General features: G+C 37.5%; 1 protein-coding gene across 2 annotated transcripts in view; it reads right to left on the bottom strand.

Moving 5' to 3' along the window:
- Window positions 1-14,427, bottom strand: part of LOC127969870 (RAC-gamma serine/threonine-protein kinase) — a 93,263-nt gene that overhangs the window by 9,112 nt on the left and 69,724 nt on the right. For both annotated transcript variants that reach the window (XM_052571998.1, XM_052571999.1), the window contains 7 exons: window positions 12,682-12,826; window positions 11,434-11,565; window positions 10,589-10,654; window positions 10,050-10,118; window positions 5,936-6,058; window positions 5,099-5,227; window positions 111-325 (listed from right to left, as the gene is read on the bottom strand). In XM_052571998.1, coding sequence (XP_052427958.1) covers window positions 111-325; window positions 5,099-5,227; window positions 5,936-6,058; window positions 10,050-10,118; window positions 10,589-10,654; window positions 11,434-11,565; window positions 12,682-12,826 — 879 coding nt within the window. The remainder of the gene's footprint in view (window positions 1-110; window positions 326-5,098; window positions 5,228-5,935; window positions 6,059-10,049; window positions 10,119-10,588; window positions 10,655-11,433; window positions 11,566-12,681; window positions 12,827-14,427) is intronic.

The following is a 14,427-nucleotide window of genomic DNA, read 5'->3' as shown; positions in this document are numbered from 1 at the left end:
CAGTTTGTTCCTATCTAAATACAGTAAGTGCTGTAACTGATGTGAAATAAATAAAGACCAAAAGAAATGTATTAATAGCATAGACACTACAGATCAGTGTTTTTACTGACCTTTTATTGGGATCTTTGATGAGCAGGCCTGACAGTAAGGACTTGGCATCAGCAGAGAGCGTCCTGGGGAACTTGATGTCCTCCATTAGGATGAGCTCAAAAAGCTTCTCATGGTCCTGATTGTAGAAAGGCAGTCGGCCACACATCATCTCATACATGACCACACCAAGACCCCACCAGTCCACCGCACGGCCGTAATCATTGTCCTCCAGCACCTGAGAACACACACACACATCCAAACATTCCTGCAGGAAAGCATTCATGATCAACAAAATCAAAACATGTACATGCACAGGGACACTGCACAGAATTAAAAAAAAATATATGTTAGTGTTAACCTGTTTTACATGAAATAATTTTTGCATAAACACTCAAAAATGTGGATGTCTCAGCACCAGTGTTGTGCAAGATTCAGAATTGAAGAACTGGCTCAATTTCAAAAATTTGAATTGAATTGGATGAAACCCACTGGAAGCTGAATTGGAAGTTTGATGAAAGAAAGAGGTATTTAATGACTTGCAATTTTACTATATTGAACACAGGTTAATCTATCCATTTACCATACATACATCCATCAATCTAACCTTCTATATATCCATCCATCCAACTGTCTATCCATTCATAAAGCCTATAAACCTTTAAAAAGCTTTCTCCCCAAAACTTATAGTCCGACTTCTTGGGAAATACCTTTTTTCTAGTTAAAATGACAATCCTACAAGTTACTTCAATTAAATTTAAATAAATAAAATGAAAACAATTTGCTACCTCACTACAAATTCAGGAACTGAATTGAAGTTTATAAGCCGATCTCAATTCAATTCTGAATAATGTGCAATCCTATGAAGAGCTTGGCAAATGTATAACAGAATAAGTTGCTCATGTGTAACATAACACTAAATCAATTTCATCTCCACTAGAGTCAACACAGCTAAGAGTTCCTGAATAAATGGCAGTCAGGAACATCAGTTAATATATGAATATCAGTGGCTAATAATGGCAGCACTTCACACACTCTTACTGTAGAGCTTCCCATCACCAAACCCATGTCAGCGTGAGCCAGCTCCATCTCTCCTGTCCATCAGTGCTAGACTGATAAAAGCATCTAAACATTCGGCGCATCAGGTCAAAGATCCAGCACATGATACAGCTGGAACCTGGAAGCACAATTCTAAAAGCCTGATATCGCTGGATCAAAGCTATGCTTTTGGGCAAACATCCCGGGCCCCAATTACCGAGGATGCTCATACACACCTTACCGGTAGCTCTTATGTGTCTATGTGGGAGAAACAAGGTGGCTAGAGTTAGCGTGCAATGTAGAGGAGCTCTTCAGAGCGGAGAGTCGTGATTAATTCATCTGACTAATGACAAGGCTGGCTGGCACAGAGCCAGTTAAGCATATGCTCAGAGTGATGTTATAATGATGTCTCCTCTCTGATCTTTAAAAACAGGCAGACCTGCACAAGTCAACAGCAGCATTCATTACTCGGTCTGATTAGGGAGCACAATGTGATACAGTGATATGAGTGTATATGACTACTCCACTTATAAATGTCTGAGCATATCTTCTGAATGGCGCATTGTGTGCTTTGAACTACACTTAACATTCAAAAGTTTGTCTATTACTGTTTGGTAACACTTTAGTATAGGGACTAATTCTCATTATTAACTAGTTGCTTATTAGCATGGCTATTATTAACATTTGCTTTTTATTAGTACATATAAAACACAAATTCTGCATGACTATATTCTACATGCCTAATCCTACCCAATACCAAAACTTAACAACTGCCTTACTAACTAATAAGCAGCAAATTAGGAGTTTGTCAAGGCAAACGTGGTAGTTAATGGTTTGTTAATAGCAAGTATTGGACCTTAAAATAAAGTGTGACCTAATAAAATAAATGACCTAACCTAATAAATGCAGCCTTGCTGAGCTAAAGAGACTTCTTTTAAAAACATGAACTTATCAGCACCAAACCTTTAAATGGTTGCTGTGTTATTTGACAGAAAAAATAAATGTCATATCAAATCTGTTAAACGGTACTTTTTGCATTGTTGATTTTAACTATATTACTTATTATTTATTGTAATCATAACTATTAATTTATTGCATCATTTACAGATCATGGCTATCTTTTAGCATATTTCCATTGCAGCTGTTACATACAATGAAGTCCACATGCTTTAAGTATCATTCAAAACAAATAGCTAAACACATTTTTTTCTTAAAAAGAAATGTGTATCCTTTATGTATCTTTTATCATTTCCAGTGCAGATGTAAATGTGCATTATAGTGATTTTACCACCACTAAATAATAAGAAGGTGAAAGGGTGTTCAAATTACACAAACAGAATGTGTGTTTTTGCACGTCTCAAGTCCAGGACTGGACAGGACAGTGTGTTCTGGAAGCAAACAGGAGCATAAGCGAGGACGAGGACATGTGTGTGCACGGCACGTATGGGTGGATTGTGCTGTTTGTTCTGGGAGTGTACGTGAGCAGCTCGGCTGCAGGCGGGGATGCGATTAATGCACACAGAGCCAGTTGGGGTCTCCCTGTTCCAGAGCCACAGGCGAGGAGGAGCGGCCGCAGGGGAGGAACAGGCCCCTGCTCGGACAGCCATGTGGCAGGGCTGCTGCTCCCAGGACTGGGCCCTTGGCAAGGCCAGCCGGGGAGGGATGGGACAGAGAGCCTGTGGCTCCACCAGCCCAGTTCCCCAGCAGGGCAGTGGAACAGACAGCCTCCATGAGCTTATCCCACTTTGGCCAGGCTACACGAGGACGCTTACGCACATGCACACAGATAGAGTGCATGCAAAGTGCATACAAACATATGAGCACATACTGTAAACACATACGGATCGCTGTATGCATGCTTACCTGCTGCTAAGCACCTGTACGCATCCTTCAAGAAGATGAACGCTAGCCACACCTGCATGCTGACAAACGCATGTCCTAGGCTCATTTACAAAAAGCTAATGTGCTCGGAATCACACCTGGAAACTAGCAATAATGTGTTTTATTGGTTGCAAACATGCTGTTGAAATACTGCAATTACAAAATGCTAAAGATGTGACAGATGAGAACTCAAAGACAGATGACATACAGCTTGTGAAAGCAAACTGTTATACAGTAAGAGAAGTATTTCTGTAAATGTATCTTCATCCATTCTCATTAGCACTTAAAACATTTGATGAGGGCCAAATTTAAGCGAAACTATTCCAATTTCACTTCTGTAACCCTAAAAGTAATTTTTTTCCTTGAAATATCTTTCACACTCTCTCTCTCTCTCTCTCTCTATCTCTCTTTCTTCTTTTTCCCTCTCTCTCTCTAATCCCCCTCTACTTTGCATCTCCAGAACTTGGCTCAGGCAGTGCTCTGTTATTTTTACACCAGTACGGCAGTATAGATTTCCAGGTTTCCCAGCCACCTTCTTCCAACCTTCCCCATCTGCCACCATCTGCCTCTGTTTAGCATGTACTTTTTTGTGCAATCACATACTCTTGTGAAAAATAACCAACACTCAAATCATCTCCTGGCACAGCGGCCAGGCTGAGCAAAACAAAATGTTGCGCCAAATTGTCTTCCGTACTTTTTCAAGTGGAATCTATATCCCCCCTTCACTCCCGCTGCCGCTCCCTGCCCGTTCCCCCCTCCTGTCTATAAATATGGATTTAGTCACTGCAATCTGGGCACCATGCACACCTCTGGTTGGACAGAAGGTTGAACAGCAAACTACTGTTCAAAGGAAATAAAAGTGATAATTACTTTTGCTATTTAAATGACATGATCTGTGCTCTGGTCTAACAGGCTGCATTTATATTACTGATATTAATATCTAACATTTACAACACTTTCTATGAAGCCTATACATATAATGGATAACAATGGTATTAATACACTGCCATTCAAACATTTAGGGTCAGGAGGAATGAAATAAATACATTTATTCAGCAAGGGTGCATTAAATTGATCACCCATATAGAGAGAGAGGGAGAGATTAGAAAAGAAAATGTAATCTATTTTAATATTTCCACAAAAATTAAAAAACCATGGAAACCACAATATATTTTTTTCCATCATGATACATATTTACACACACAGAAATATATATATATATATATGTGTGTGTGTGTGTGTGTGTGTGTATATGTATATATATATATAAACTGTATCATGGTATCCACAAAAATAAATAACTGGTTATATTTTGATATAGAATGTATTTTTATATCAAAATATAACAAGTTATTTAAAAGTTCTGTAAAAAAGTCATTTTTCATCAAATAAATGCAGCCTTGGTGAGCATAACAGATGTGTTTATATGTATTCATAATATTTTATTTACATTTGCATTTTTATCCTTTGTTTATTTATTTGTAATACATAACCAGTTCAATCGATTAAATAATTGTAACCAGACTTATATGACAAGTATTGCCTTATATTAAACAGTGATTGCAATTATTTGTAATCACGGTTTAATACAATTATTCTTAAGAACATGTACCAGAATGTATAACCTGTGTTATGAATGCATTAGGAACATTTGAATAATGTATTTTATATAGGCTTCTCTATACTGGACTGAAGGAAGCTCCTGATTATTACTGTATCTATAATTAAACAAGCTGTGCATGACACATCTCAATTCCATATCACTGTTGTTTAAGAGCTTGATTATTATTATTGCAGTGTGTTATCTGCTCTAAATCACATAGAGAGCAAGAGGTTAAACTTGTATTGTAAAATATTACTTAAAACTTGCATGCAAGGCACTCCATTTAATGACAGCTGTAACTAAATATTTGAATGGAACCATTTAATCATTCAAGCCATAACTAGACTTTCATGATACGATCTGAAATCATAAATTTGTCATTTAAAAACCAATGGGCATGTTCATGGTCTCCTGCTTATGCTCCATTGATTACCTCTGACAGTTTTTGGGATAGTTGCAGGTTTTGTTAATGATCAGGGTTTTCTTTACCTCTGGTGCCAGATACTCTGGCGTCCCACAGAAGGTCTTCATGGTAGCAGCATCAGTGATTCCTTCCTTGCAGAGGCCAAAGTCTGTGATTTTGATGTGACCGTCTTTATCAAGCATTAAGTTCTCCAGCTGGGCAGAAAAGAAAAGAGTGTGGAGTGTGGACTTTTTGAAACAATAAACACAGAACTTAGTCATTAACACAAAGTTCTTTTTGAATCGGCTTCAAGTTTGAACTCAGTTTGAATTGATTGGATTTAATAATTTATAAAATGATTGAATTACTATATGACAAACTTAAAGTGTTTTCCCTTCCTTTTTTTGTCAAAGCATCTCAATTCAACGAAAATAAAACTGTATAGCTTTTACACATATTTAAGTCATGATTAATAACTGAAAATCAAAAATAAATATACTAACCTACTTGTGTTAGTACTTGTACCTAAAGTGTACTAGTATTTTTAATTCATGATGTTAATAATGTCTTTAAAAAAAAGTGTCTAAAAAAAGTAGAGATGGTATAACATATTTATTTACTGGAAGTGGAAAGAAACTTCAAGCCACATTAATTTAACCTTTTCATTTTAATGGCTAAGCTGTTTGTCCAAGTTTCTTGGCACTTCCACAACTGGCTTGGTCCAAGGCTGCGAGCGAAACACTGTGTCATCATCCACAGCCGCCAGAGTTTGATGTTTCCAAAAACCAAAGAAAAAAGCCCCAAACTCTAGAGCTTTTAATTACATTTTCCGCATCCCATGACATACACTCGTATAAAGGCATCGCGACAGAACAAAACCTTCTCTCTAAATATATGAATTTTTTCCCCCTTTTTCTGTTTACCTTGAGATCCCGGTACACAATCTTGGCAGAGTGCAGGTAGTCGAGGGCGGAAACGATCTCGGCGCCGTAGAAGCGCGTGCGGTCCTCGGAGAACACCCGTTCTCTCGACAAATGGAAAAACAGCTGCAGGGTAAACAGCAGGGACAGGATTGCAATAATTACTGATTTATTGGAGGAAATTAACACAACACAAACTGCCTCACATCGCCATATTGAGATGATAGATGGCGAGGCCCTCGGAGGACGCCCAGCGAACCCAGACAGCAGCTGGCACATCATCCCTGGCTTTCCAGAGACAGGCCGGCGCGGCCTGTTAAATCAGCATTTTAATCAATACACCAATCTTGTTAAAGGCAGCGCTGCATGCTCATGGGCATACGCTCCATTAAAGTGGCAGGAGCACCCCGTCCCCGGCAATCATCTCCGCTGTAACTTTTATGGAGTGCCCCGTGCTCCCTCTCTCCTCCTGAGTCAGATGTCAAGGGTTTCTGTCAACTGTCTGGCCCTCGGCTCCACTTGAACCCGGCTTATAGAAATTACCCAGAAGCGTGACGAAGAGAGTTTGTCTATTAATTGCTGTGGGATGTTTGAATATGGCTGTCCAGGGAGAGCTAACGGCTCCGCTGATCAGCCGGAGGAGGGGGTGAGCGGGACCGGGGTGGCCCAGGACAGGTGTGCCTTCATCAGAGCACTGGCAGCTGTGAATGTGGCGAGGCTGAAAGAGGAGAGACTGATGGGCTCTGAGCAGCGGGTGGAGGTTAGAGGCTCTGGCTGGACCAGGCAGGGGGAGCAGGTGACATTGCAGGCTGAGGGAATGAGAGTGAGATTGCCGCCTCTCTGATTAAACAGCACCGTTGGTGGTGGAATTTCATTTATCAAAACTTGAGCCCCTCAAGATGGAATCCTGTGCTCTGCCATATCAACAGAGTGATGCTGTCAAACTTCAACCAAGTGCATCCTGCACATCTACAAGTATATAACTAAACTTACAACACTAAACGTTTCAAACTGCTACTAGTTCTAGCAGTTTGACTGACATTTGTTAAACAATATTCACATTTTTCTGCAAGCAATTGGTTATTTAATATTTGGTAAGCACTATTACAATTAAGAACGAACTGTGTTCACAGGTAAAAATTGTATCCCTTGTTTGCGTAATTACACAACTGTTTATGCCACAACCATTCATTTTCAAGTGAAATGTAAGTAACACCCAGTCCACTACAATTACAATTACAAAACTGCATTAGACTAACCAGGACTTGTTACAAGGATATTAAATATTGCAGCTATATTGTTGTTTTGATTGCTTCTATTGCCCACATTTGTAAGTCACTTTGACCAAAAGCATCTGCTAAATGAATAAATGTAAATGCTAATGACAATAATAAAATAATACATTTCAACCATGTAGATAACAAAATAACATTGCATGAAATAATGAAATAAACATAAAATAATAATATTTGTTGCTATTGTTTAAATAGTCATTTTACATGTTTTGTCCATTTAGGTTCCAAAACAAATGTGCACAAAATAATAATAATAACAAATCATGTTAACCTTTTAGATCGCAAAGCAATAATTTAAAGTAAGGCCTAAAATATCGTCATAAATAAAAGTAAATACGTTGCTAATGATTTAATATTAATTTAGTTTTTATCCATTTAGGTTGCAAAACATGTGCATAAATAATAATAATACATCTAAACATTTTAATTGCAAAAAAACAATGCATAAAATAATATAATAAATAAAACAAATAAATAAAAATACATGTAGCTATTGATTTAATATCAATTTAGTTTTTATCCATTTAGGCTGCAAACCAAATGTGCATAAAATAATACATTTCTAATAATTTAGATGCATAGATGCATAAAATGATGTAAGAAACAGTAATAATAAGAGCAATTATTATTGTTGATATCGTTGCTGTTGTTAGACATTCATTTTGTGTTTTATTCAGTAAGGTAGCAAAACAAATCAGCATAAAACAATAACAACAATTATTATTATTTAAAAGCATACTTAAAAACATTGTTTCCGCATATCAGTGTTCAGACACTAAAATATAGTTATCGGCTGTCAAAAATATTTGATGATAATTTTGATCATTTATCAAAGGACAGAAGAAAGTCTCTTCAGACTGTAAATGCATCACAAGATATGATCTTGCACTTAAAGGAAAACGCCACCGTTTTTCCATATTCCACTATAGTGTTGTCAAAAGACCCGGAACTTTGGTACCAAGTCAGTACTAAACAGATGAAAATGTAATGGTACCAGGTTTTTTTAAGTACCGGTGGTACCGAGTACACAGTCAACCCGGTTCTTGATGCGCTATCCGAAAGGTGCGCAGATGCGCTGTCTTCAAAAAAGCACTGAGAGATGGCGACATTAATAACAGGAAACACCCCAAACTACCAAAACTCTTTATAGACAGACACCCAGATCAAATGAAAGAGTTCAAGCAGGTAAGTTTCATTGTGTTTCCCATACATTGATTCATTTGTAGCGTTCTGCCACAATATCAAAACTGACTTCCACAAATAGATTTTCCGAAAGGCTTTGACTTCGTTGAATAGACATGAGCACTGCGTGTGTCAAAGTCGAAACCCGGTGCGGGTGTTTTTATATCACTGTATTTCTGATGGAAACTGGCTGTCTTCAGAAAATTATGGATGTCTTTTTTATTTCATCTTGCCTATAATGCCTGAGCAGCGTTTGTGAACACTGGTTCAGTGCTTAGTTGATAACAGCCGTTACCAGACCTCTCTCACCCGCTATAAAAGCGCCACCTGCTGGCAGAGAATGAATTTGCATATATGCCATCACAAATAGAGTGCAAGTCATTTTTTTTTAAATCGTGTTTTTGTGTTTTGCTTTGGTACCAAAATTGGTACTAAGAACCGTGGATTTTCACTGGTATTGGTACCGAATACTGAAATTTTGGTCCCGTGACAACACTTTTCCACTATGTTCTTCCCTCAACTTGAGTTAGTACATGATGAGATGAGATGAGTTAATACATACCTCTCCCGTCTCAGTATGTCCATTCAATTGCTGTAGCGCGGTGCCACTATGCTGACGTTTACCTAACACTTTGCAGCACTTCGACCTCGGCGCAGTAATATCATCACTCCTGAAAACTCCTCACGTCGGTTGTATTGATGGAAGTTAGAGGGAGGTAGTTTTCAGGAGTGATGATATTACTGCGCCGAGGTCAAAGTTCTGCAAATTGCTCTTCCGCCATACATTATAGTCATCATTTTAATTTTTTTGTGTCACCATACTTACTCTTGTAACTACTCATGTAACCGTTTTTAAATAGGGAAAACATGGAAGTGTTTGGTAGCTTTTAAATTCATCCTTGTTAGGATCCTAAGGAATGAATGGTGCTAAGCTAACTGCTAACATAGTGTCGCCACGCATTACAGCTATTGAGTGCACGCACTGAGATAGGAGAGGTACATATTAACTCACCTAAGTTGAGGGAAGAACATAGTGGAATATGGAAAAACGGTAGCGTTTTGCTTTATAGGTGCTGTATGTAAGATTGTGACTTTACTGAAACATAAAAATACCATAATATGTTTGCAGATATTTAAGAAACATGCTAATTTAACATACTTATTTATCTGAAAAACAATGCTACAGTCAGTTATTCTCCTTTGAAAATGTGTGTTCCGGGCAGGAATGTCAGTCTTTGTTTTGGTTTGTGAAACCTGCCCACCGCCAGTTTACCCAGTTGTATTTCGGCCCCCCGGGTTGCCAGATGGTGGATGTCATTTCATTCATCAAGTGTGATCTTTCCTGTTTGTATCGTCAATCTGGCAACCTCAAGTGCCTCAAGTCTGACGAGGAGGGGACTGGTGAAAATAACCCTCTCCAATATTTTGAATTTGGACTGCAATACCTAGTTCAACCACTCGGTGTTATTCATACATACAGCACCTTTAACTTTTCCATGATAACAGATTAACATTTCTAGCCCCGCCCAGCCTCACAGTGAGTAAGTAGATATTAGTGACGCATTACTACAAAAATAGACTATCTGCCGACACAGACGAAAAGACAGACACACAATACACAAATGCAGACACACACGTACCTCTCCTCCATTGACATACTCCATCACGAAGCATAGGCGGTCTTTTGTTTGGAATGAGTACTTCAAAGACTGAAACAGCAGGTGGATACACCATTAGAGGAAAAACAAAACCAAAAAGACTAAAACAAACGCAACGTGAAAGACGCTCATCAAAATGTATGTGGTGAAGAAAGCTTTTGTCTCGAGAGGAAATGAAAGGAGCGTTTTGAAAAGCTTTGCTCTTTCTCGCAGGCCTTGATGCTAACTTTGAGGGAAGGTGAAGTTTACGAGGGAACACCAGCTTGACTGACAATGGTAAATTGTTTTGCTAAACCTGCTGTGTATGTTTTGTGCCATACAACAGCATCTGGAGTGTCAGAAAATTACCTCTCACTGGCGACTTCTCAACAGATGCACAGCTACATTTAGGCTGCTAATTTATTACAGTTTATTCTCTACATTATAATGAGACTCCAGGGAAAAGCCAATCATATATACAGTACAAAAGGTTCTCTGTAAATCCACTCTGAATGATAGTTCATTATAAAATGTGCACTCACGGTTAAAAAAGGATGTCTCGTGTTTTTTAGTACTCTGCTTTCTGTAAGCGTGTGGGCCACTTCGTCCTACGGGAAGAAAGAGAAGGTGGATCATGAATTGTGTTTTCTCAAGATAAAGCAGGTTTGCTTACCGTACATGTGCACAGTAGGTTTAATCAAGATTTTATTACAAAGCTTCTCAAAAAAGCATGGGATTAAAATTACACGTATAACTGCGTTAAAATGTCATTGCCTACAAGTTTGAGATCTGAACATAGATAAATAGCATACAGAATGAAAAAATGAGGGCTGACAAACAGTTAATCGCAATGAATGGCATCCAAAATACAAGTTATTGTTTACATAATATATGTGTACTTTGTATATTTATTATGTATATATAAATACACACACATACAGGATATATTTTAAAAACATTTACATGTTCTTAGCATTCTTCAAGAATCAGCTAAAAACACATCTCTTCCTTCTTTATTTGACTCTCTAACTCTGGTACTCTCTATTCTAATTATTTTCTTTATATGAAAAAAAATGGTTCATTTTAGGCTTTCACTCTATTATATTACTAACTGCTTGTTTTCTAAAAAAAAAAAAAACTAACAATTGCTTCTTATACATTTTTAAATTTTTTAGTTACATGATTTAAAAAAACACTTGCTGCGTGTTTCTTAAATATATACATGTATGTGTTTGTATTTATATATACATAATAAATATGCACAGTATACACACATATATTATGTAAACAAATACTTTTATTTTGAATGCAGTTCATCGTTTGACAGCACTAGAAAAAAAAAAACATAATTAAGATTTATTCAATAAATATTCCTCCTTATTCTTACCTTGGCTATAATAACCTCCTTCTTTAAAATTTTCATTGCATAATATTTCCCGCTGGCCTTCTCCCGTACGAGAATGACTTTTCCAAAAGTGCCTTTTCCCAATAATTTTAAGTAGTCAAAGTCATTCATTGTCTGCAAAAATAAGAATAAAAAGCAATAAATTGTCAGACTTACTGAAATGCAATGCATATAATTGGGGTCTACATTTCTATTTTGTTAATGTAACTCAATCAGAATACGTACACATCTCGCATATCTGCTGTGGGGATGTAATCCTGCTGCTTAGAGACTTTACTGCCACCAACACACTGACATGTTTGTACATTAGCTTGTTGTTTAAAAATGATGAAACTCCCAGAAATACACAGCCTTAAAAGACATTATCGAGAGAGTTTCCTAATTTTGTGCAATTGAGTCGTAAGGTCTGTTTCATATATCCTAAATCTGCAGCTGTAGGCGTGCACTGAGCTTTCACACTGACAGCGCTTTGAGTGCGAGTCGAAATCGAGTGATTTCTGGGTATTTCTTGAATAAACTAGAAAATGCTTATTTGGGAGTGTGCCAGAACAAAACTTGATTATCATGAGATCCAGTTTACATGAGTAGGGTATCACATTTAGAACCCAAACCCCAAAGATCAGCTATAATCTGCTTAAATAATCTGGAATCAAACAATGCCTGAGAGTTTGTTTCACAACTTTATATTGATTCTATAGCAAAAAAAAAAAAAAAAAAACTGAAATGTTAAGAAACAGGTTTATTGTGCATTTACGTTGGCCTTGCTCCTTGGTTCATAACGTGATGTTGGTTCAGCATCCAAAGTCTACCAGCAGGCACCCAAAAATGAAAATCTGCAGAAAATTGACTGAAAAGTCACTGGTTGAAGCTAAAGTTAAATCGCCCTGATGGATGTGTTCATTAAAAACACACTGTTTAATTGACGGACTGGAGTCTGATTACTTGTGGATTATTTTGATGGTTTTATCAGCTTGTTTGGACTGTCATTCTGACGGCACCCATTCACTGCAGAGGATCCATCCAAGTGTCGTAATGCCACATTTCTCCAAATCAATAAGCAAACAAACTCTACATCTTGGATGGCCCTTTTTAGCCAGATGTCACTTCTAGGTGAATTATTTTCTTTATAATAATTCTCTATAACTTTATGCTGGTTTCTCTCATTCAGCTCCCCAATGTCCCAGGCTTATGATGTCTGCAGCAAACATCAAAATCTGTATTTGTAGGCACCTTGCGTTTGTGATGGCTGATAGATGTGTCCATCTCCTCCTCTCCCATGTTGTCTATCTGTGAGGTGGGACTACACTGGATACGTTCCTCTTCCTGTCTTTGGAGTTTATCTGCCACCATCTGGATTGCCTCTGCCCACTCATCCCTTTGGAAACACACACAAAGCCCATGTTTCTAAAAAAGCAATTTATTAATACAAAAAAAAACGCTGCTTACTACATTTGAGACAAACTAAACGAACACATGGTTCAGTTGGAAATGTGAACTGAAACGTGAATGTGACCTTTTTACTTTATTGAAGACATCAGACCGGACCATCTGAGTAATTCACAAGGCCATTCTCACTAGGTGACAGTATAATCTAACATAAGTGGGGAAGCCGCCCCTCTCTGAGAACAGTGTCTCCCTCCATTGAGTTTTCATTTGTTGTGCAGCACAACATCTGTTGTGTAGAATCAGTGGTGCATTCATGTTTTTGAGCATGTGTTAGTTTAATAATGATGGATTCATCTGAGCGAAGCTAGCAGTTTCTCACTGTTTCACAGCAGCAGACTGAACTAGACAGTAGGGCTATGTGGTACAGCACAGTACTACATGTTTACAGTGGTATATAATATCATAATTTAGATCATTTTAGTACCCATTTTAAACAATGTGTCAGCACATTTTAGCACATTTTGGAAGTTCACCATGCTGATAAAAAATAAATACAATTTAAAAAAGTTGGTTGTCTGGTCTCGTAGCCTGCTCAGTCTACCTCTGCCAGTCTATTTGAATGGTTTTAGAGATGTTTTAGAGGAATTTTGTATGAAACACATACAGTACAGTATATACGCACATACATCACTGTTCAAAAGTTGATCAGTAAAGTTTTAAAGAAATAATTCTTATACTTATTAATACTTATAATAATACTTTTTATTCAGCAAGAATGCATGATAAATATTTCGTGAGCAGCCAATCTGCATTTTAGAATGATTTCTGAAAGATCATATGACACTGAAGACTGGGGTAATCTGCCGATTGTGTTATTTGTGTTCATTTAAATATTGCCTTGGTAAACAAAAGAAACTAGTTAAAAATCATTAACATATTTTACCAACCCAAAACTTTTGAACAGCAATGTATGTTACTAAGTGGAATAAATAAAGTCATAATGTGCTGAATGGTATTATTAATAACAAATATTATTTCTGTTGCAACTTCTTTTTACAGTATAGATCACCATCCAAAATGAACTGAATGTTTTTAAAAAAAAAACTACTTTAGATATTAATACTTAAATCATTTATACTGTATATGTAATTTTCTTTACACTGAATTATTGCATCAGTTGACAGCCAGAGTTTCTTTTCCTCCATTAGCCAAGGTTGTTCAATTGTTGCATAAGGTACAGATTTAGTATTAATACAGAGGAACCAGAGGCTGGTATCGTACCACAGCAAAAATTTTGGTATTGATCCAACCCTACCAGGCAGAGTATCAAAACATGCACTCTTGTGCAGTGCCATTTGTTAGTGGGGAATCGTCAAAAAGAATAAGAGATGGAAATATTTATTATCTCCAACATTATGTATGGATATCCAATCTGGCTCTTTTTTCAGTGGATGCTACAAACCCCATGGTGGTGCATTTGAAATCTCAAGGCAAATTCAAGATCCACTGGGTTAAAACAGTAACATACACGAAGGGCCCTGCGCACCCTCGCAAGGTCGTGCGGATGAATGGGTGTGGAGTGGTTTGGTG

The sequence above is a fragment of the Carassius gibelio genome, chromosome B13, assembly GCF_023724105.1.
Source record: "Carassius gibelio isolate Cgi1373 ecotype wild population from Czech Republic chromosome B13, carGib1.2-hapl.c, whole genome shotgun sequence".
In the NCBI taxonomy this organism is placed as follows: domain Eukaryota; kingdom Metazoa; phylum Chordata; class Actinopteri; order Cypriniformes; family Cyprinidae; genus Carassius; species Carassius gibelio.
Note: the sequence above shows the minus strand (reverse complement) of the source record. Positions and strands in the feature narration are given on the sequence as shown.